This window comes from Melanerpes formicivorus, unplaced genomic scaffold (genome assembly GCF_026170545.1).
Source record: "Melanerpes formicivorus ecotype bairdi unplaced genomic scaffold, bMelFor1.0.p_v2 SCAF_37, whole genome shotgun sequence".
Taxonomy (NCBI): Eukaryota; Metazoa; Chordata; class Aves; order Piciformes; family Picidae; genus Melanerpes; species Melanerpes formicivorus.
In genome coordinates, this window is record NW_027142389.1 from 1,758,779 (window position 1) to 1,782,203 (window position 23,425).

A 23,425-nucleotide genomic window follows, 5' to 3' on the forward strand; every position below is an offset into this window, starting at 1 on the left:
TAACCCAGCCAGAGGAGAAAGGACAGTCCTTCAGTCTAAGGAGATCTCTCTGCAAACCTCTCTCTTCCAAAGCCTTTAGTGCAAGATCTACACACACACATAAATAGACAGACACAGACTAACCAGATCATCTATGTGAGACAAGCAGCATGGTACTCAGCCTAGAGGCAAGTCTGATTTGGAGAGGATGAAGAGACCAAACTTATCCTTGGTGGCTTTGGAGTCACTCTGAGGACTGATTCCTTCACTGGATCCATGTACAAATTCATGATGCAAAACTCATTGTACTCTGAGCCATCTTTTGAGTGGTTCCAACCTCATTTCAGAGCAGTGAAATGAAGTCCACTCCAGCTCTGGAGCCCTAAAGCTCTGTTCCTCCCCAACTTCCAACCCAGCATTAAAATGAAATTACAGGGGGAGCAGGGAAATGAAGTCCACTCCAAGTCTGGAGCCCTAAAGCTCTGTTCCTCCCCAACTTCTAAGCCAGCATTAAAAGTGAAATGACAGAAGAAGATAAATTTTTCATCAGAGTTGCTTCAGAACAGCAGGTTGGAAGCATTTTTCCAGCATATAAATTATTGATCTATGTGCATGGATAATATACAACACTTACAGAGCTAAAAAAATCCCCCCCCACCCCACCCCCCGAGACACAGAAAGGAACATCCCCACCCACCCCCATTTACACTTATCCATAGGAAAATGGTGACCTGCTGGCTCCAAGTGCTCAGATCAATAACCCATCAGCTGAGCACCAATTTCCCAGCTGCCTTAGGAGAGCAACTATAAACAATGGCAGCACAAAGTCTCTTTTGGAAGCTCCATCAGGAAGCTGGAGTTCAGGAGGGTCAGTTGGGTCAGCCTGTTTAAAAGCCAATATATACACAGTGCAAGGAAATTGGGGGAGTCACAGTGCTCCAGTCCAGCAGGTACACAGCTCCCCTGAAGAATTCATGCAGTTGTTTCTCATTACCCACTGCAATGAGCAAGAGAAAGCAGGTCAGGGATCAGCATCACTTAGAGATGAAGCAGCGTTGCTCAGTGCAGCCTTGAGAAGAAAAATGTTGTTGTTGGGGTGGTTCTTTTTGGCCCTCAGAGCAGATGCTCCAACAGAAAAGTGAGGCTAAAAAGTGTGGATGATACAAAGTGTGAGCTCAGCAGCTTCAGACTGATTAAGTTCAGCAGGGCCAAGAGGGGGCTCAGTGGGAGTGAACCAAGCCAGCCCAAGCAGTCCAGGTCTTCACTTCCCTAAAACAGGCATCAGTCCAAAAATGCAGATGAGGCTAATTGCTCTGCTTCTGTCCTCTGAGTAAGGAAGAATGTGGCACAGTTCATTAAACTCTGTCCTCTCATTCATGGTCCTCTGCTTTGCCATGGGGGGGCTGGGACACACGATTGATGCTGCTTTCGATGAAGGCCTTCAGGCCCTTCAAGCCTTGTGTATAAAGATATTCCAGATACCAGTTCCACCTCTGTCCCTATAAAAACAAAGAGTCAGATGTGCAGGACATTCTCTCAATCTATGACATAACTTTGTCACTTTCTACAGCCAATCTGAGGAGGTCTTCAAATATTACCTTGCACAGCTTGCCAGTCTGCAGCCTAGTTATTAAATACCCACAGACACACAAGGTCACCTCCTGCTCCCAAATGTTTCACTTCTGTGTTCCACATTCTTAACTTGGGCATGACAAGCAGCACAGAAGGCCAAAGGCATCCTAGGCTGGATGGACAGCAGATGGGGAGGTGATTCTGTCACTTGGCTCTGGTGAGACCTCACCTGGAGAGCTGCATCCTTGGAGCCCTCAACACAGGATGGACATGGACCTGATGGAGAGGGTCTAGGAGAGCCATAATGATCAAGGGGCTGGAACACCTCTGCTACAAGGCCAGGCTGAGGAGCTGGGGTTGTTCAGCCTGGAAAAGGCTCCAGGGGGACCTAATAGCAGCCTACCAGTACCTGAAGGCAAAGGCCTGCAGTGATAGGATGGAGGGCAATGGCTTGTAATTAGAGGAGATTGAGATTGGATGTTAGGAACAAGGTATGTCCCCCAGGGATCAGTGCTGGGCCCTGTCCTCTTCAACATATTCGTTGATGATCTGGATGAAGGGGTAGAGTCAGTCATCAGCAAGTTTGCAGATGACACAAAGTTAGGGGCAGATGTTAGTCAATTAGAGGGTAGAAAGGCTCTGCAGAGGGACCTCGACCGACTGGACAGATGGGCAGAGTCCAATGGGATGGCTTTCAACAAGTCCAAGTGCCGAGTGCTGCACTTTGGCTATGGCAATCCCATGCAGAGCTATAGGCTGGGGTCGGAGTGGCTGGAGAGCTCCCAAACAGAGAGGGACCTGGGTGTGCTGATCGACAGCCACCTGAATATGAGCCAGCAGTGTGCTCAGGTGGCCAGGAGGGCCAATAGCATTCTGGCCTGCATTAGGAATAGTGTGGCCAGCAGGAGCAGGGAGGTCATAGTGCCCCTGTACTCTGCTCTGGTTAGGCCGCACCTTGAGTACTGTGTCCAGTTCTGGGCTCCTCAGTTTAAGAAGGACATTGAGACACTTGAGCGTGTCCAGAGAAGGGCAACAAGGCTGGTGAGAGGCCTTGAACACAAGCCCTATGAGGAGAGGCTGAGGGAGCTGGGATTGTTTAGCCTGGAGAAGAGGAGGCTCAGGGGTGACCTTATTGCCCTCTACAACTACCTGAAGGGTGGTTGTAGCCAGGAGGGAGTTGGCCTCTTCTCCCAGGCAACCAGCACCAGAACAAGGGGACACAGTCTCAAGCTGCGCCAGGGGAGGTTCAGACTCGAGGTGAGGAGGAAGTTCTTCACCGAGCGAGTCATTCGGCATTGGAATGGGTTACCCAGGGAGGTGGTTGAGTCATCGACCCTGGAGGCGTTCAAGGGGAGATTGGACGTGGCACTTGGTGCCATGGTCTAGTCATGGGGTCTGCGGTGTCAGGTTGGACTCGATGATCCTCGAGGTCCTTTCCAACCTGGGTGATACTGTGATACTGTGATACTGTATTCACCATGAGGGTGGTGGAACACTGCAACAGACTGCCTAGGGAGGTGGCTGAGGCTCCATACCTGGAGCTATTCAAGGTCAGGCTGGACAAGGCTCTGAGCAACCTGCTCTAGTGGAGGATGTCCTTAAACCAAGAAGTCTTACCTTAATTAAACTGAAGTCAAAGGTGGCATCATCTGGGAAAGCCTTAAGCAGAGGGGAGAAAAAACACCAAACAGACTCAAGTCAGATAAAAAGCATTGTTGTGCCTCTGCTTGCTTCTAAATCAGGAACTGCATCTGTGCAAAGAAACTTTTCATCATGTCTCAGAATGGACTTCCAGCAGGGGACTGCATCTACAAGTGGTAAGGTAATGTGGAAATCATCTTGCTCTGTTGCAGCATTACTGGAGAGCAACAGAGATACCTTTAACCATTGCCTCTCTACAGTGTAAGAGTTACCCCTTCAAAACATTGTCATTTCCAACAATGAGAAAGAGAGCAAGAGGAGAGAACCTCCTGACACTTAACATTACTGTGGTGGAAACCCCATCCCTGGAGGTTTTTAAGGCCAGGCTGGATGTGGCTCTGGGCAGCCTGATCTAGCGTGAGGTGTCCCTGCACAGGGCAGGAAGGGTTGGAAGTGGATGATCCTTGAGGCCCTTTCCAACCCTGTGCTTGCTGTTTGTGCTCTGAGCATGCTGCAGAGCAGTGCCCTCTGGTGCTCAGCACTCAAGGGTTTAAGAAAAGATGGCACTGCAGCTAAGAAGACCTTTTCCCCCTGTTTTAAGACACATCTGTCACAGCTGCTAAGCAAATTTGGGGGTTGGGGAGGTTTTCCTGTGTGCTGGCTTGTCTCAGGTGTTTTGTTTGGCTGGTTGAGGGGGGAAGGTGTTTGGGGTTTTTTTACTTACAAAAGCTACAGAGAAGAATCAGAAAAGATCTAGGCAAAGAGATATGAAAAATGAATTCTGCTGCACCAGGAGAAGGATCAAGGAAAAGAAGTTTCTCTATAACAATGTCTTGTCTTCTCTGGCTAAAGACAAGACAGGGGGTTCAGAGACAAAGTACCTAGATTCAGGCTGAGGGAGCTGGGGGTGCTCAGCCTGGGGAGGAGAAGGCTTCAGGCAGAAGGTAAGTGACAGAAAAGGAAGATAAATTTATGAAGTGCTCCCCATCAGCATTCCTGGCTGAAACTTGACCCTCAGGTTTCCCCTTCCTTCATTCCAGAAGCCACCCTTGCACACCCCTTCAGCCTGCCAGTGCTCCTCACACCAAAAGGCCATCTTTATGCACCCCTTGCCCTGCAAAAGCTGCCATCTCAGAGCAGCATGCAAACCTCAGAGCAGCAACAAGTCAGGCAAGCTGCTCCCTCCACTATTCCACAGCTGCACTGACCACCCAGAATGGAAGACAGCCCCTAGCAGAACTCAGCCCCTAGCAGAACTCAGCACTGCACCTCACTGCTGCACTTGAAGCAGCTACTTTTACTTCTTTAATAAACTATTGTCCAAAACTTCTGCAAGAGCCAGACAGCTCTGCTAACAAGGTCCCCTGGGCACACCTGCACACAATTTAACTCCTCATCCCTTCTTTTTCTGGAGTTTCAAATGTTAAGGTCAGTCCACATTTTGTGGGGCAAGAGGACCTGTTGGGAAGCTTTTACTAAGTGACTTCTTCCACTGCTCAGCTATTGGAGTGTCCATAAGCACAGATTCCCACCTGAAATGAACATTGATGCTTTTGGACCATGCAGACAAAGACTGTGCCACAAGCAGAGAATCCCACACCAGCTTTTGAAAGCTCAGGTGCCTCTACAAGTCAGCCTATATGTTGAGAGGGACACATCTGGTGCTGCCAAAGGCCCAAATGCTGGCCTGCCCCCTTACCTGCTGCAGGAATTGGACAGCATAGCCAATCATGGCTGGGTGGTAGACAATGTTAAAGCTGGTTTTGAATTCCTGCACTGCAGTTGCCTCCAGCAGTTCATCACTCATATGAAGACCCTGAGGATGAGTGTCCTTCTGGAACACATTGGATGTCCACAGACAACCTACCACAGCTATCACATACTGGTTGTACACCTGGTATGTCTGGCTACTGATCTTGAAGTGCAGGCTTTTCTGAGGGACAAGAAAACAGAGTCATTAAAACCATCCTCAAAGCAGCTGGGTGTGCTCCTTCCAGCCCTTAACAGAAGGCCACAAGAATCCCTTTTCCCTCCTTTCAACCCAACTCCTTGCTAAGGTCTGTTCCAGCACATATAGTGCTAGGCCCCATCCCGTTCAATATCTTTATCAATGATCTGGATGAGGGCATTGAGTCCATCAGCAGTAAATTTGTAGATGACACCAAGCTGGGGGCAGGAGTTGATCTGTTATAGGGTAGGAGAGCTCTGCAGAGGGACCTTGCCAGGCTGGACAGATGGGCAGAGTCCAAGGGCATGAAATTTAACACCTCTAAGTGCCAGGTTCTACACATTGGCCACACAGCCCCAGACAATGCTACAAACTGGGGACAGAGTGGCTGAGAGCAGCCAGGCAGAAAGGGACCTGGGGACAGCAGTTGATAGTAGGCTGAACATGAGCCAGCAATGTGTCCAGGTGGCCAAGAGCATCCTGGCCTGCACCAGGAACCATGTGGCCAGCAGGAGCAGGGAGGTCATTCTGCCCCTGTACACTGCACTGGTCAGGCCACACCTTGAGTCCTGTGTCCAGTTCTGGGCTCCTCAGTTTAGGAAAGATGTTGAGGTGCTGGAAGGTGTCCAGAGAAGGGCAACAAAGCTGGGGAGGGGTCTGGAGCACAGCCCTGTGAGGAGAGGCTGAGGGAGCTGGGGTTGCTTAGCCTGGAGAAGAGGAGGCTCAGGGGAGACCTTCTTGCTCTCTCCAACTCCCTAAAGGGAGGTTGTAGGCAGGAGGGGGTTGGTCTCTTCTCCCAGGCAACCAGCACCAGAACAAGAGGACACAGTCTCAAACTGCACCAGGGGAGGTTTAGGCTGGATGTTAGGAAGAAGTTCTTCACAGAAAGAGAGCTTGGCCATTGGAATGTGCTGCCCAGGGGGGTGGTGGAGTCACCATCACTGGAGGTGCTTAGGAAAAGACTGGATGGGGTGCTTGGTGCCATGGTTTAGTTGATTAGATGGTGTTGGGTGATAGGCTGGGACTTGATGATCCCAAAGGTCTTTTCCAACCTGGTTCATTCTATTCTATCAGACTTGCCCTCCCCAGTACCTTTTTACTCAGCTCATTTTTCTTTGCAGCCACCAAGTTGGTTCGATACCTGAAAGCAAACCCAACAAGAGAGAAAGTTAGGAGGCTGCAATCGTTTTTTTTTCCCCTACCTACCAGAGCTGGAAAAAAACAAACCTGGAGGAATGCTTAAGATTATTTTCCTCCATGAGAGAGATCAAAATCTATCAGTGAAAAACAGGATGGAAAAGAATTCAAAGGGACTTTGTTACATGGCATAGACACATCCTTTCCAGGGAAAGAAGGGGGGGACTCAAACAGCCCTTGAATGTTTAAGACAAGTGATTTGCCAGGCACAGTCACCTTCATGAAGGAAGCAAGGAAGAATGGACAGGCAGCCTTAAAAAATATCAGTAAACCATGCAGGGGATTTTTGAGGGAGGCTTTCATTCACTAGGCAGAGAAACAGAAGCCACTGGAAGTAATGCAACTTGACAGTTGTTCTACATAGTAAAGCATTAGCTCCTCTTATTTCCCAGAGACCATCCTGTCACATTAATTACCCTGCAGACTCCTTAGACAGAAAGCCACATGGAGAGCCCTGTGCCAGCTGTCAGCAGTTGGCTACTCTTCCCCTCAAATGCAACCACTGGAACTAACAAGGCCAAGAACAGCAGCCATGATGGTGGATCCTGCAGAGAGCTGAACACTGCTGTCCTTTGACCTGCAGGCACCACAAAATTCCCTCCTCCCACAGAGTCTGGAGGTGGCAGAAGTGCTTCCTACCCAGCACTCAGCAAGGAAAAGTCTTGTGGTCAAAGTATATAAAGGAGAACCTCTGCTGTGGGGACAGGCTGAGGGAGCTGGGGATGTTCAGCCTGGAGAAGAGAAGGCTCCAGGCAGACCTAAGAGCAGGCTTCCAGTGGCTGAAGGAGACTACAAGAAGGCTGCAGAGGGACTGTTTCCAAAGACCTGAAGTGATAGGATGAGTGATAATGGTTTGAAAGGAGAGAAGAGGAGATGTAAGCTGGATATCAGGAATAAGTTAACATGAGGGTAGTAGAACAGTGGAACAGGCTGTCCAGGGAGGCAGTTGAGGCCCCATCCTTGTCAGGGCTCTGGGCAACCTGATCTAGTGCAGGATGTCCTTGGTGACTGCAGGGGAGTTGGACTGGATGAGCTTTGGAAGTCCCTTCCAACCCAAACCATTCTATGCATCTCTAAGTTGTATAGCTAACTACCATTCATTCCAGCTGGCTGACTTGAGTTCTCTCAAAACAATATGGGAACTCCCTCCTTCACATATCAAAGATATGTAAACTGACACAGGACAGAGGGCAGCATCCTGCTGTTTGGGGTGAGAGACTGAAAGCAGAGAGTATGAACTACAGCTACAGAATCCTGCACCAGGAGAAAAGGACACAGCTGGAATGTTCACTCCTGTTCTGCAGGGTAAGAGGAAGCAGACTTCAGGTTTTACAAAGCAATCTCCAGAAGGCTGAAAGAGCAGACAAGGAGTCCCTACAGCCCACAAGGGTTTGTAGTACCTGTACATCAGGTAGCAGAGCTGATTCAGGGTGACAGGACTCATGCTGAGAAGTGCTGGGTAGAAAACTCCAGCAGGAGGCAATATCAACAAAGGCAGATTGTACCTCAGGTATATGTCACACACCTGCAGGAATGAAGCAAATCCTGGTGGATTATGACTGCTATTAACAAACCCTGAAGCACCTAAGAGCAAATCAGAGCATGATACTGCATTTCAGTCAGCTCTATCAACTTCACCTAGGAGGGAAGACTGGGGTGAGGCAATTCCATTTGTTTCCTTTGCAGTATGAGGCACATTCAGGAGTTCATATCTCAGTGTCTGCCTATGAGGACAGACTGAGGGAGTTGGGGCTCTTCAGTCTAGAGAAGAGAAACCTAATTTTGGCCTTCCAGTATCTGAAGGGGGCTACAGGAAAGCTGGGGAGAGACTTTTTAGGGTGTCAGGGAGTGATAGAACTGGGGGGAATGGAACAAATCTAGAAGTGGGTAGATTGAGATTGGATGTTAGGAAGAAGTTCTTCCCCATGAGGGTGGTGAGAGACTGGAACAGGTTTCCCAGAGAGGTGGTAGAAGCCTCATCCCTGGAGGTTTTTGCAGCCAGGCTGGATGTGGCTGTGAGCAACCTGCTGCAGTGTGAGGTGTCCCTGGCCATGGCAGGGGGGTTGGAACTGGCTGAGCCTTGAAGTCCCTTCCAACCCTAACAATTCTATGATTCTATATACCACATGTCCTTGCTGACTGCAGGGGGGTTGGACTAGACCTTTGCAGGTCCCTTCCTACCCCAACCCTTCTATGATTCTATGACTTAAGAGCATCTGCTTTCAAGCAGGGTATTTAATTTACTATCTGGAATTTAATTTACTATCTGGAATGGGTTGTCCAGGGAGGTGGTCGAGGCCCCATCCCTGGAGGTGTTTAAGCCCAGGCTGGATGAGGCTCTGGACAGCCTGGTCTAGTGTGGGGTGTCCCTGTCCATGGCAGGGGGGCTGGAACTAGATGATCCTTGTGGTCCCTTCCAACCCTGAATGATACTGTGATACTTCTGCCTGTGGATGCAGCAGCTGCCACCTGTGGGTGGAGCAACAGTTTGGAACATCCTTTAACGGCAGAGCTCTGCAAAACACCAGGAGGAAGGCAGTATCATGCTCCAGCTTCAAAATGCACAGAAAACAATCATGCAAAGAGCCTGAGAGTGTTGGGATTTTTGAAAGACAACGTGAAGGGGATACCTACAGTCTCATAGAAGCTGAGGATGAAGTGCAGCAGGAAGGAAGAGCTGCTTTCCAAGCGTAAGGCGACTGTAGATATCCGCCCGACAAAGTGGATCAGCTCAGCCACCACGTTCACCAGCCCAGACTGGGTGGTAGCCCTGCAGGAAGGACAGGCTGCAGTGTTAGCTGGGACAGCTCTTTGCAAACAGTAAAAAGAAGTGATAAAATGAAGTGATTAGAAAACCCCCTGATGTTTATCCATCTGCCCCATTGAGCACTCAGCAACATTTCTTCATCCACACAGCCAGTAAAATATGGTTACCAACATCATTACAAACATCTCAGGCTGGATTTGATGATCTTTGAGGTCTTTTCCAACCTCATTGATTCTATGATTTCTTTACCATGAGGGTGGTGGAACACTGCAACAGGTTGCCCAGGGAGGTAGTTGAGGCCCCCATCCCTGGAGATATTCAAAGACAGGCTCAAAACTGCTCTGAGCAACCTGCTGCAGGGGAGGATGCCCCTGCTGACTGCAGGGGGGTTGGATTGATGGAGGTCCTTTCCAACCCAAACCCTTCCATGTTTCTATGCTGAGGCAGCTGCCACTGTTACAAGGATTTTGAGTTATGAACATTGCCATTTTCAGTGGCAATAGAAACACTTTTAAGGCAAGAGAAAGAACAGGATTGATGAAGTAGCTTACAACACAGGCAGACACATTACAGCACTCTCAACTTTCCATTCAGCCTTTATGCTGGGTAACAGGGCTGGAACAGACATTTAAAGCCACTCATGAAGACTGCATTGCATTTCTTTCAGAGAAACTTACAAAGAGTGGACTTGAGATTCAGAGTCTGACTCTGGATGAAACACATGGCAATTTAACCAGTTCTGCAGCAGCTCTGTCAGGCTCTCCAGAACACTGCACTGCAAGGGGCAACAAGAACACAGGGTGGTGGCAAGTTACAGAAGTCAACAATACTAAGCAAGAACAAAAAGAAAGAGCCATGAGAATTGATATACACAGAAGACATCAATGAGTTTCTCCAGGTGACAGAGTGCCTGTTCCATTGAACTGAAGGCAGGTGTTAAATAGTTTGTCCTGGAGAAGGCAAGTTTCAAACACTGAGTTGAAATGGCAGTACAACAAACCAACTGGGGTCTGGTGTACCAGCAGCTCTTTTTAATCCCACTGCTCCAGTTTAATCCCAGTCTAAAATCTCTTATAAGGCACTCAAACTGCCCATGTTTCATAAGCAGATGGAGGTGCTGGAAGGTCTCCAGAGAAGGGCCACAAGGATGAGCAGAGGGCTGGAGCACCTCTCCTACGAGGACAGACTGAAGGAGTTGGGGCTGTTCAGTCTACAGAAGAGAAGGCTCCGAGGTGGCCTCATTGTGGCCTTCCAGTATCTGAAGGGGGCTACAGGAAGGCTGGGGAGGGACTGCTCAGGATCTCAGGTAGTGATAGGACTAGGGGGAATAGAATGAAGCTGGAGGTGGGGAGATTCAGGCTGGAGGTGAGGAGGAAGTTCTTCCCCATGAGAGTGGTGAAGCCCTGGAATGGGTTGTCCAGGGAGGTGGTTGAGGCCCTGTTCCTGGAGGTGTTTAAGCCCAGGCTGGACAAGGCTCTGGGCAGCCTGATGTAGTGTGGGGTGTCCCTGCCCATGGCAGGGGGGTTGGAACTAGATGATCCTTGTGGTCCCTTCCAACCCTGACTGATACTATGATAGATGTTTGACCCTCATTTGGGCACAGGCTTCCTCAAGAGAAGCTCCCTACAGAAATCCCTCAGCTGTTAGACCTGACAAGAAGTGTAGACAGCAACATCAACCAGAAGCAAACTGCCACTGTACCCAAATTACCTTAAAATAAAGTGATGATGTGAAAAAGAGCTGTGCCAGGGGATCATAGAGCTGTGACTTCATTTCTGAAACACATGAAAAAAAGCATTGTGATACCTGTGCACAAACTCCATCCCTGTCCAGCCCCACCCAGAGGGTCTGCAGCACATACCAGAGAAGCTGCTGAGGGGGATCCAACTCACAAGTCTGAGGATTTGTGATTGGCAGCAGACACCATCCCAGAGAGGAAGGCTCTTATACAGGAACTCTTCACAGGAATTGAAACCCTCCTAACAAAGCAGAAAATGAACATTCAAACACTCATATGCCTGCAGCTTTTCATTCTCACTTCACCCTGGAGAAAGAAAGGGGCTTAGACCTTCTTCCTGCCATACATGTTCACCAGGATATGATATCATCACTCTCAGGTTCTCTTTTCTGCAGAGAACAAGGCCATCTCCAGACTATTGACTGGCTGTAACAGTATGGATTTTATTCCCTCCAGACACTGCTTAGACACTACTGGAAACAGGCAAGCCCCAGAAGTGCTTTAAGGGAAGGCTTTATGAAACCCTTGTGAGCTTCCACAAAGCAGGCACTTACCTGCAAGAAACACTCTGTCCTGTAGACAGTTTCCAGGAAGACCTTGAACTCTTCTTCATTTTGGTGATTATCAGCCACACACCAGGTGCATTCTAAACAGGACAGAAGACTGTGTCTGAAGATGGGCCCAGCAAGAATAAGTTCTCTTCCAGCAGTTGTTTTAACACTGTGTGACTATCACTACAAATCTGAATAGCAAAGTGCCACTCTTGAAAAGTGGAAAGCCTCAGGCATCCTTTACTTCCCTAACATGCAAATCCTAGACACCTACCTTCCTGAAGAGCCTGGCTCATCCAAAAGTAAAGCCTCAGGTGAACAGATTCATCTTTGACACAATTCATGTAGTGAAGCAGTAAAGGGTTTGTTAGCACTGAAGCCATCTGGGAAGGAAACTGCAAGAGAAATCAGAACAAGTTAAATACTTACATCAGCAAATGGCCAGATAACCTCATTGCATGAGTTGCCCAATCCTTTTACCATCTCCAAGACTCATCCATCATCCTCAGAGAGGGCTAGATGCTCTATCAGAACTAGGTAGCCCCTCACACTATTCACACAAACACCTTTTGGTCTCTCAAAACAGGCAGTGAACAGAGACTCACCTCTAGATGGTGGATATTCTGTAGAAGCTGGGGAAAAGTCTGCAGCTGCTCCACTGGAAAAGACTGACTTGTACTGTACAAATCAACATTGTTTCCCCTGCTCTCTTCTAAATTGTTTCTGCTTGTAGTGCTTGCAGGTACAATCAGCTGAGCATTCCACTTCTGCAGAAAAACATAAATGAAGAGCAATGACTCTTGTTTCCAATGCAATCAAGGACACTTGTTACCCGTGCTCCCATAAAGACCTTGTTTGCCAAAAAAGGTCTCCAGGCTTTCAATACAATGGGAATGCTACATTTCTACATAGCTACTCCACCCTTCCCAGTGCTGAAATAAAGCCTGACTCCCATGATTTGTCAATATTCATCCTAAAAACAGCTGCTGGGCACTGGCTGGGGTCTGCCTTAGGCCTGCAACTTACCCTTTTTCGTGACTGAGGTGGAGCTGTGCCCAAAACCAGTGGTTGGTGGACTGGAAAGTTTCTTCTCCTTACAGTGTTGATTGCTGCTTTCCAAGGGCCCTCTGAATTCTTGAAGAAATTCTGAAAACATAAATCAGACATCAGTGCAGGAGGCCAAACTCAGAGAAATGGACACTGAGAGTAGTGCATTCTGATGTCACCAGGGGGATGTTTGTGCAGCGCTCTGCGCTTGGCAGAGCACGAGGCTGGATTGTCATCATAGAATCAGTCAGGGTTGGAAGGGACCACAAGGATCATCTAGTTCCAACCCCCCTGCCATGGGCAGGGACACCCCACACTAGATCAGGCTGCCCAGAGCCTCATCCAGCCTAGGCTTAAACACCTCCAGGGATGGTGCCCCAACCACCTCCCTGGACAACCCATTCCAGGGCTTCACCACTCTCATGGTGAGGAACTTCCTCCTCACCTCCAGCCTGAATCTCCCCACCTCCAGCTTCATTCCATTCCCCCTAGTCCCCCCTGTCACAGCACAGAACTCACCACTTAGCAGATTCTTCACCTTTGAACTAGATTTCAAGAGTTGTAGAATCATAGAATGGTTTGGGTTGGAAAGGACCTCCAAAACTCACCTAAGTCCAACCCCCCTGCAGTCAGCAGGGACATCCTCTACTAGAGCAGGCTGCTGAAAGCCTTGTCCAGCCTGACCTTGAATAGCTCCAGGGATGAGGCCTCAACTACCTCCCTGGGCAATCTGTTGCAGTGTTCCACCACCCTCATGGTGCAGAACTTGTTCCTAACATCCAATCTAAATCTGCTCTCCTCTAATTTCAAACCATTGCCTCTCATCCTATCCCTGCAGGCCTTTGCAAACAGTACCCCTGCAGTCTTCTTGTAGCCCACTTCAGGTACTGGAAGGCCTCTTATTAGGTCTCCCCAGGGCCTTCTCCAGTCTGAACAACCCCACCTCAACAGCAAGAATGCACAGAGGAGGACTAAAGTAATCCACACAAGGACAAAGGCAGAGGTCATTCCATTCCAAATCATCACATTATGCTGAAGAGAGAACAGAACTCAAGGCAAAGAATCCTCATCTAAGCCTCATTTTAACTCACTGCAAACAAGATACAGAATTCTTCACTGCTAAATTCTGCTACAGCTGAATTGGAAAGTCTGGTACAAGCTGCTAGAATGAGTCCAGTGGCAGGCACGAAGATGATCAGAGGTCTGGAGCACCTCCCCTATGGGGAGAGGCTGAGAAAGTTGGGGCTGTTCAGTCTGGAGAAAAAAAGGCTCTGGGGAGACTTTAGAGCAGCCTTCCAGTACCTGAGGGGCTACAAGAAAACTGGGAAGGAACTTTTCACAAGGGTTAACAGTGATAGGGTGAGGGTGAATGTCTTTAAGCTCAAGGAGGGGAGACTGAGACTGGAGATTAGGAAGAAATTCTTGCCAGTGAGGGTGGTTGAGATACTGGAACAGGTTGCCCAGGGAGGCTGTGTATGCCCCCTCCCTGGAGGTGTCCAAGGCCAGGCTGGATGAGGCCTTGAGCAACCTGGGCTAGCAGAAGTTGATCCAGCCCACGGCAGGGGGAAATTGGAGCTGGATGATCCTCAAGGTCCCTTCCAACCTAAACCATTCTGTGAATACTCTCCTAAGTACTGGTTTCAAACAGATGAAAGTCTAAATCCTTACCTTCATTTTCCCAGGAAGGGTTATGGTCACCAGCTCAGGGCAGAAGAGTTTGTAAAGGGATAGTAGAGCCTGTAGATGACACTGCAGTCCCTGTCAAACAGCAGAAGAGGAGGAACAAATAGGTGAGGGTATGCTTTTAGATTAGAAGCTGATTAAGGTTTTCCAGAAGCTAAAACCCAGGCAGTGATTACTAAAAGCCTTCTCAAGTTACCTATCAGTAAGTAACCTCAGAAGAACAACTGGGGGGAAAAAAACCCAAACCAGAAAATGTGTCAATGAAATACCATGGGAAGGGGATTGAAGAAGGAACTGTCTGTACTCATAACTGTAACAAAAAGTAAATGGAACAGTTTAAGCTATGAAAACTAACATCTTCTGCTCTCTAAATGCTCCAAAAGCATTAGAGCTACCAGTTTTTCCTGACACAAAACACCCAAAAGATCTTCTGCAATTGTATGTTTCTAAGAAGAGCCTGGATGAGGCACCTGGTGCCATGGTTTAGTTGATTAGATGGTGCTGGGTTGGACTTGATGATCTCAAAGGTCTTTTCCAACCTGGTTAATTCTGTTCTATTCATTTTTGAGTCCACTGGGAAAAGATTAATAGAGAAGTAATAATAGGAAAAAAAGAAAGAAGCAGCTCTTGCTTCAGGGTTTTTAACCACACCTTGCCACAAAACAGAGCATGGGCTCATAAAACACTAATTAAATGTAGGGAGTACACATTCAAGACAGACAAGGCAAAACTACAGTCTGCAGTTCCAAGCCTAATCCTCTCCTGGGACACTAGCCACTCTTTCCCACCCTGCAAAGGCACCAGTCTCACCAGCTGCATTCATAACCACTGTTCCAACCCTCCAAGGTTTGAAAGCAACTCACCATTTTTGCTTGGAGCTCAAGCAGTCTCCTGACCCGAAAAGGCTTGACTGGAAATACAATGAAGAGCACAATGTGTTTAAAAAACCACACTCAGACATCTGAGCAAAAAGCCAATAGCACTTTTAGGATAGACAGCCAGGGCAAAGCAAGCAGAACCACTCTTGCTTGTGGATAAGTTTCCAATTCACCAAGTCCCACAGCTCAAGCTAAACTATCACTCATCTTTCCTTGCCTTGAAAGCAGTATGTTCTACTCCCAGGCAACCTGTGACAGAACAAGAGGACACAGTTTCAAGCAGTGCCAGGGGAGGTTTAGGCTGGATGTTAGGAAGAAATTCTTCACAGAAAGAGAGATTGGCCATTGGAATGTGCTGCCCAGGGAGGTGGTGGAGTCACCATCACTGGAGGTGTTTAGAAAGAGACTGGATGAAGCACTTAGTGCCATGGTTTAATTGATTAGATGGTGTTGGGTGACAGGTTGGACCTGATGATCTCAAAGGTCTTTTCCAACCTGGTTAACTCTGTATCTGTATATTAGCTAGCCACTGCATTAGCTCCACTAGTAGAAAAGGCAATGCCAGCAAACAGAAGAAACAAAATGGTCTGAATGGAATACAGTTGGACTCACCACTTTCTTTCCTGGTCAGCAGATAGAGCAGGTGGCAGACATAAGGGCACTGCAAAGAAAAGGCAGCAATGAAGTACCCTGCCAGTGCAGCCTGCTAACCAGGGTGCACCAAAGCAACAAAGAGGCTTCACAAGCTAATAGTTTCTTCTGCTGTCTCAAGTCATCACTGTATGCCCAGTGGGGCAGAGGATGCCTACCTGCCCTTAGGAAGCAGCATGCTTTAGACAAGAGACACGTCACTGTCACAGTGAGAAGTGTTATTGACCTGGCTAATACTGTAAGCTTTCATTAGAATATTGCTAGAGGAACTGGGAGTTTTTCTGCTTATGCAAATATTGTTACAAGAAAAACAATCAGTGGCTTTTTTTCCTTACTTGAACTATTTTCTCCTAGCAAGAAGGCTTTTTTCCATCCTTGCTTCAGGCAGGGCTGAAGGCTGCTTGGCCGTCTCATTTAAACTATACCATTACCTAGAAAGGTTGGACCAGATGATCCCTGAGGCCCCTTCCAACCTGGCTTTCTGTGATTATCTGCACTATGAGCAGTCCTACAGCAACCCCTCTTCTATGAGCTTGGATCTTGGGACATAGTCTACCTATTTCAGGAGTCAACAGTGAAATTGAAACCACAGTTTCAAAAGGAAATCATTTATTTGAGCTTCTAACTACAGCTGAGGTGGTAAGGGTCTTAGCTTCGCACTGACTCAGGTGCACTTCACAATTGGCCCATCATGCCTGAAAATGCTCTTCTAAACACAAAGAAATTCAGTTCTATGAAAAGATTACATCTCCATTATGAGGAAAGGCTAAGGGAGCTGGGGCTCTTCAGCTTGGAGCAGAGGAGCCTAAGGGCTCATGTTTATTAAGACTTGAAGGGCAGTGTCGGGAGGATGGAGCCAGGCTCTGCTCAGGGATGTGCAGTGGGTGCAAGCTGGAGCAGAGGAGGTTCCATGTCAACATATGGGGAAAACTTTTTCCTTGTAAGGGTGACAGAGCCCAAAGAGGTTGTGGAGTCTCCTTCTCTGGAGACATTCAAACCCTACCTGTGTGACCTGCTCCAGGTGATCCTGTTCTGGCAGGGGGGGTTGGACTGGATGAGCTTTTGAGGTCCCTTCCAAGCCCTAACATTCTGGGATTCTGTAACCCCTTTAAAACTTTGCAAGAAATGTAACTCTAAGCTTCTGGAACTCTAAAAAGTCTTAGCTACAAAACATTATAAGCTGAAAGAATAATCACAGCTTCCCATCTAACATCATTGTCAAGCTCATCTTAACTGAATCCAAACACTTCAATATTCCACCACTTGGATTTCATAGTTGCCACCTAGCCAAGAATCTCCTGGTGGCTTGTTCTCCATTTAAGCTGCATTTCAAGACAATTAAGTAGAACAGCATTTGGAATGTCTCACCTTTAAATAAGTAATGCTCTAAAAGGCTTTTTTTGGTTTAGCCCAAGGTATACAAGTCAGTTTCTCCCCAGCAGGGGAGCCTTCACCTGCTAATGCCTGACATCAAAGGCAATCCCAGAGACTGCAGCAGCAGCAGCACAGTTACTCTTGGGAATTCAGACAGCAGAGACTGTCACTCTGGGGGATGCAGAACAATAATTCTTGGAAACATCTTTAAACATCTAGACCACAGCACTGAAACTAGAATCATCAAACAGTACCCCCTTGATTCTTAAGCTAAATGATCCAGCCACCTTAGAATGCAAAAATAAGATGAAACAAACAATTCCAGCCATCAGGACATGGTCTCTGTGGGTTGATATACATACTGTTAGCAAACATTTAAGTTTATTCAGCTCTTCTTACCATCTTCTCATCTTGCAGTAAGTAAAAGAAGACACCATACAGGGCACGAAGCTGCTCCTTGCAATCAATGTAGTCAAACATTGTGATCAGCCATCTTATGAAGAGCAGCTGCAGAGAGGGGAGGAAAAGTCATATTACAGGAAGTGATGGGCAACAGAAAGGCAGAACAGTCACTGGCCAGTCTGAGACAATCGGACCTGCCATTCTCGAGGACAACCAGGCAGCTACAGATAGACAGTAAAGGGATAATTCAGCTGTGGAAGGAAGTCTGAGAAGAGCACCAGCTGCCATATCAGAATGGAAAAAGCTCAGTTTTGAACATGTGCTAACACTCAGCTATGATCTGAGGGCCCCTCATTACAAGAAAGACATTGAAGGACAGAACCCAGCGGGAACCTGACAGAACCCAGCGGGAACCTGACAGACCCTGCTGCTTTCCCAGCAACAGGTCTGCCAAGCTCTCTAAATGGCAGCATCTTATTGAAGAACCTTGGACATGAAGACTGCAGGATTTTTTGGGGTCCTGAGAACCACCTCTCATCATTCCTGTGCAGCAGCACCAACTACTGTAAACATGCATGAAGTTACCTGGACGTTGCTTGAACATTTGCCGACACAGAGCCAAGACACAGCTGAAACCACAGAACCTTCTGGTACGACTGAGGCTGGAACCAGGCTCTTCAGTAAACGAGCATTCACTGTATCAGCTGGAAAACAAACACTTCAGAAATAAGATGGTGCTTATGCAACAGGTCCCTTGAGGTGGTTCTGCAGTTTAAGTCAAAACTCCCTCTAGACAAGGCTTTTCACAGCTTCACTGCTCAAAGCAACGGTGCACAGGAGTCTAGTATGAACTTCTCTAGACCACACAACAAAAAGATACTTGAAGTACTTCTTTCCAGCTTGAAAAAAAATATGTGCAAGGTCCTGCACCTAAGCTAGGGCAATCCCAGATGTCAATCCAGCCTGGGGGATGATGAAATTGAAAGCAGCCCTACAGAAAATTATTTGGGGGGGCTGGTGGATGAGAAGCTGGACATGAAGCAACAGTGTGTGCTTGCAGCCCAGGACAATGGCAGCTTAGGCTCCATCAAAAGCAGTGTGGCCTGCAGATGGAGAGAGGTGATTCTGCCACTTTGCTCTGCTCTGGGAAGACCTCACCTGCAGTACTGTGTCCAGCTCTGGAGCCCTCAACATGGGAAGGACATGGACCTGATGGAGCAGGTCCATGGGGAAAGACACAAAAATGAGCAGGGGCTGGAACATCTATGCCAGGACAGGCTGAGGGAGCTGGAGTTGTTCAGCCTGGAGAAGAGAAGGCTCTGGGGAGACCTAACAGCAGCCTTCCAGTAACTGAAGGGGGCTACAAGAAGGCTGCAGAGGGACTGTTTGCAAAGGCCTGCTGTGATAGGATGAGAGGCAGTGGTTTGAAATGAGAGGAGAGCAAATTTAGATTGGATGTTAGGAACAAGTTCTGCACCATGAGGGTGGTGGAACACTGCAACAGGTTGCCCAGGGAGGTAGTTGAGGCCTCATCCCTGGAGCTATTCAAGGTCAGGCTGGACAAGGCTCTGAGCAACCTGCTCTAGGGAAGGATGCCCCTGTTGACTGCAGGGGGGTTGGACTGGATGACCTTAGGAGGTCCCTTCCAACCCAAACCATTCTGTGATTGTATGGCTATAGAGTGGTTTTACTGAAACAGACTTTGGTTTCTTGGCAAGGGAACCAAAAGTAACAAAAAATTCTTGCAATATTAAGCAACCAAACTCCTTCAGCAAAAGCACACAGGACTGTCAGCAACACACCAGCAGGTTACTGTCCTGAAGGTCATTTTCAAGGAAGACCACTAAACTGCTTGCACAGTGGGGAAAGAATTCTGTGTACTCCTCTTGGCTTAGAGGGTTGGACTGGATGATCTTGGAGGTCTCTTCCCACTAGAAATATTCTGTGAAATACCCTGTGAAAGTTTAGGGAGAACTTACTAAAGAAGGGAAGGTCACACAGGGACACAACCAGGTGGGCCTTGAAAGTCTTCAGAGATGGAGATTCCACCACCTCTCTGGGCAGCCTGCTCCAGTTCTCTGCCACCCTCAAAGTAAAGAGGTGACTTCCCATGCTTAGATGGAGCTTCCTCTATGCAAGTTTATGCCTGTTGCCTCTTATCCTGTCACTGGGGACCACTGAGAAGAGTCTGGCCCCATCTTCCCTGACATATTTGTAAGCATTCATAACAGTACAAACTTACTAGAACTATGTCAGTTTCTCCAACTGTTTTGACCTTGGGGAGAAAAGAGACCACCACAAACTGTTACAAGAAGGAAAAGATACAACTGTTGCTAAGGACACATTTTAAGGCTTTCAGAGAACTGCAGCTACAAAGGAAATAAGCTTTTCAACAAGTACTTGTGACAAGCCATAAGATTCTTCTGGCTCTAATTCCACCCCCCCAGCAAGAACTGAGATTAATTTTAGGATGAAGGCAGAAATTACACTGAATTATGCCAGAAAAAGTAACTTTACCCTAAAGAATCTAACAACACAGTCACCACAAACTCCTTATCTCAAGCAGGTTTGGTTAGAGGGGAAAGAGACATTCACAGAAGACACAAATGGCAGGGTGTGAACATTTTACCAAGTTTGCCACTGAGGGCCACATTTAGCAAGACATCAAATCCTTCAGGGGGTAACCCTCTTTGCAGAGCAATGGTTTCCACAGCAGCCAAGCTCTTCTGTAGAGCAGGGTTCTTTCTCAGGGAGACACGGTCTGGAACTGAGGGGAAAGAAAATATACATTAGAAACACCTTCTGAACTGAAAGTTAACTCTTTCAAACTTATCTGCACTGCCCATATATATTCCTTTCTCTTGGGTTTCTTTACATAGTAATGGATAAAGTGGGAATTGGGGTGAAGGCTCCCTGGCTGCAGGATGGCTCCAGGAGGGGATGCAGCAAGGGGAGAGGGCAGATCCCCAGTACCTGAATGGGATAGAAGAGAGTTGGGGAGGGATTTCTGGCAAGGGCTTGGAGTGCCAGGACAAGGGGCAATGACTTTGAGCTGGGAAAGGGGAGAATGAGACTGGAGATGAGAAAAAAAATCTTTAGACTGAGGGTGGGGAGACACTGGAACATGTTGCCCAGGTACCCTGTGGATGATCCCTCCCTGGAGGTGTTCCAGGCCAGGTTGGATGAGGCTTTGAGCAACCTGGGCTGGTGGGACATGTCCCTGTCCATGGCAGGGAGTTGGAACTGGATAATCTTTAAGGTCCCTTCCAACCCAACCCACTCTATGAAAACCTTCCAAGACATCAAGGAAATATTACAAAGCTCAGGTATTAAAGAAAGAAAACAGCAGGTAAAATTAGACTTTAAGACTTAACTTCTTATCTTTTCTGTCTTAAGCAGCTAACCTTAAAACTGCTATTTACCTTTCTCAAAGTAGCTCAGGGCTTGCTCGAGGGAGCCTTGCTCACTGTCATTTTTTTGACCATCAGGAGAGTGATGATTCTGGACACTTTTGTCACCGTTAGTTGTCCCTCCTTTTCGCCATGCAGAGAGATCAGTTTGACTCTTATGAACTTGCAGAGGCTGCTTTGGGGTCTGAGGACTCTGTCCTTGGAGCATCTTTTCAGACTCCCAGCTGAGGCTGGAAAACGTTACCTATCTGTCATGGGGGTTCCAGTTCTTCATTCCAAAGAGGGAAGAAAACAGACCAGTCTCCAACAGATGAGGAACATCAGAGGCAGTTCCTTGCAAGGAAAGAAAAAAATATATTTTCATGGCAAAGATTTTAGAGAGATCCTGCATAGCCTAACAGAGTCATTTGTCACTGGTTTCCATTTGGACCTTGAGCTGCTGAGCACAGCTCTGGAGTGCAGCCATCCAGCCAATTCCTCGTCCAGGCCTCGGGTCCATACTTTTCCAGTTTGGTGACCAGGATGTCGTGCAAGACAGTGTCAAACACTTTATACAAAGTCCAGGTAGATGACAGTTCTTCCCTTCTTCACACTTCGGAGTAACTACAGCTTTCTGATTCCTTAGCAGCTGCTCTACCTGGTTTTGCTCTTTGTTTTGCAGGAGTTCTACGAGAAGGGTTTGGAGGGGAAGACAACAGAACAGGCTGGAACACCGGTTCCTACAACGAGCGAGCCCTCTGCTGCACAGCCCTTCGCTACTAGACATTTCCACAGGGATATCTGGCACGCACACCCCTTCCCTTCCCCTCCGCCCCAGCCGAGGCACGCACATCCTTCTCCCCACAGCGGCTCCCCACGGGCTGCCCAAGGCGGGGACAGGAGGCCCTCCCGGCCCGGCGCAGCCACACCGCCGCGCTCGGGCACTTAGGCTGCGGAGTCCCAAGAAGGGCAGCAGGAGCCCCGCGCCGCAGGGGGAGAGGCCGCCCTCGGAAGACCCAACGCCGAAGCCGCCCCACCATCGCCGCACCGCAATTACCTCTGCCAGGGCCGCTCCCCAACCGCCTGCAATTCAAACCTGGGCGCCGCCGCCCGCGCATGCGCGGCTCGCCACGGGGCGGGGCCGCGCCTCCGCCCCCAAGCGCGCGCAATGCCTGCCGCGCGTGCGCAGCCGCCGGGCGCGGGCAGCCGGGGCGCGGGCGGCCGCGCGTGCACGCAGAGGTCTCGGCCTGCGTGCGGGGGTGGGGCGGCGGCGGGGCGGGGCTTACCTTAGGAGGGTTGGAGCGGGTTGGGGTCGGCGGTAGGCGGTGTCAGCCCTCTGTTACCCCAGGGGCTGGCTCAGGGAGAGCGCAGCTAGGGTCACTCCTCGGACGTTCCCCCCCCGCCAACCTCCCGCCCCCTCAGCAGCGATCTGGCTGTGGAAGAGGCCGGCCGCGGCCATCCCTCAGGGGTCGAATGAGGCTGACGGGAATGAAATGAGGGTCTTGGAGATAAAAGCTCAGGGAAATAAAAGATGGGAAGAGTAAATTAGCATCGTGGTCTGTACCAAAGGACTGGAATAGTTCTTGGCGCCTTATCGCCTGTGACAAGCGAAGAGGACGGGCAGCTTCCAAAAATAGCTTGCTAATGCTGAGAGGGGCAAGGATGGAGGTCAACCCAATCTAGATGAATAGAGAATTCATCGTTACTGAGCTTCAAGAACGGTCCTGGCTTCCTCTGTACCGAAGAACACAGAGCAGCTGCTGTGGATCAGGAATGCATACTTGACAGCGTGCAAAAGGAGGGAACCGTTTTCAGAGTTCATCTCCAGCCTTGAGAGTTCCGCAGGGCTAAAGCTTTGCCATGCAAAACATTCCCCATCCATTCCTTTGGTGTCTCTGGAGTTTCCCTCCCAGAAGACCGAGCGCTTCTTTCCAAAGTGAGTTAGGGGCTGAGGGGCAGCTGGCCAACAAAGGTTGCAGCGATTCAGCTCGTTGGGGAGGGATGCGCACCACGGGCTTCCAGCTGGTGGCAGGTTTATTGGCTTTTGAATGAAAACGTGATCAATAACTCAAGTTGGGGGCAGGGTAAACGAAGCGTTTTGTCAGGATTCAAAGCAAGTTCTATATCACTTGGGATGAACTGGAGGTAGCCTGTAAAGAATGGGAGATGGTCTTAACAACAGCGGCTGATTGTTGGGGTGAGGGTTGGAGATAATTACTCTGGAGATAATCAGCCTTTTGGGGGGCTCTAGGAGGATGACTCTGCAGCATGTATATATTCAGCATGTATATATTCAGCATAGAGCCCTCTGTTTCAGCAGCAAAGTTGACAGAAGAAAAGGATGCACTGCACCTGAACATCCGTGATCAATTTTTATAGAGACAACATTGAGACTTTGAGAGTGCTCAGAGCTTTTCTTGCTGCCACATTATCTGTCTCATGAAAATGGCCAAATGTCTTTTAAAAGCCTGTGCAGCAGTGTCCAGCTGGCTTCCATCCTGCATTACCTTGCCTTTCTCTCAATTCCCCCTGACAAGATTTTTGCCTGGTTTAGGGGGCGACAGTTTCTGAGCACAGGAGAGGGAAAAAACCACCCCAACATTTTCAG

At 48.6% G+C, this 23,425-nt stretch overlaps 1 protein-coding gene across 2 annotated transcripts; it reads right to left on the reverse strand.

The window, feature by feature from the left end:
- Window positions 1-681: 681 nt before the first annotated feature.
- On the reverse strand, window positions 682-21,925 carry CENPI (centromere protein I). Of its 2 annotated transcripts, XM_068157480.1 has the most exons (21): window positions 21,875-21,925; window positions 20,851-21,171; window positions 20,058-20,195; window positions 18,014-18,132; window positions 17,426-17,533; window positions 15,614-15,662; window positions 14,987-15,033; window positions 14,109-14,198; window positions 12,420-12,539; window positions 11,999-12,160; window positions 11,668-11,788; window positions 11,397-11,488; window positions 10,966-11,083; window positions 10,815-10,879; window positions 9,782-9,879; window positions 8,972-9,107; window positions 7,738-7,862; window positions 6,233-6,281; window positions 4,892-5,125; window positions 3,169-3,210; window positions 682-1,478 (listed from the first exon to the last, which is right to left on the reverse strand). In XM_068157480.1, exons 2-21 carry the CDS (start codon window positions 21,044-21,046, stop codon window positions 1,350-1,352), a joined length of 2,238 nt encoding a protein of 745 aa, XP_068013581.1. In that variant the 5' UTR covers window positions 21,047-21,171; window positions 21,875-21,925; the 3' UTR covers window positions 682-1,349. The 2 variants fall into 2 exon arrangements, with proteins under 2 accessions (XP_068013581.1, XP_068013582.1); XM_068157481.1 differs by lacking the exon at window positions 21,875-21,925 and having other exon boundaries at window positions 20,851-21,210.
- Window positions 21,926-23,425: the final 1,500 nt, after the last annotated feature.

What these genes read in the sequence shown, in the direction of transcription:
- CENPI (XM_068157480.1), bottom strand. Translation starts at nt 21,046, where the DNA reads ATGCTCCAAGGACAGAGTCCTCAGACCCCAAAGCAGCCTCTGCAAGTT. An exon ending in GGCCCTCAGTGGCAAACTTG is followed by an intron (nt 18,133 to 20,057) that starts GTAAAATGTTCA and finishes TTTGTTTTCCAG; the next exon opens with CTGATACAGTGAATGCTCGT. An exon ending in GAGCCAGGCTCTTCAGGAAG is followed by an intron (nt 11,489 to 11,667) that starts GTAGGTGTCTAG and finishes TGTCCTGTTTAG; the next exon opens with AATGCACCTGGTGTGTGGCT.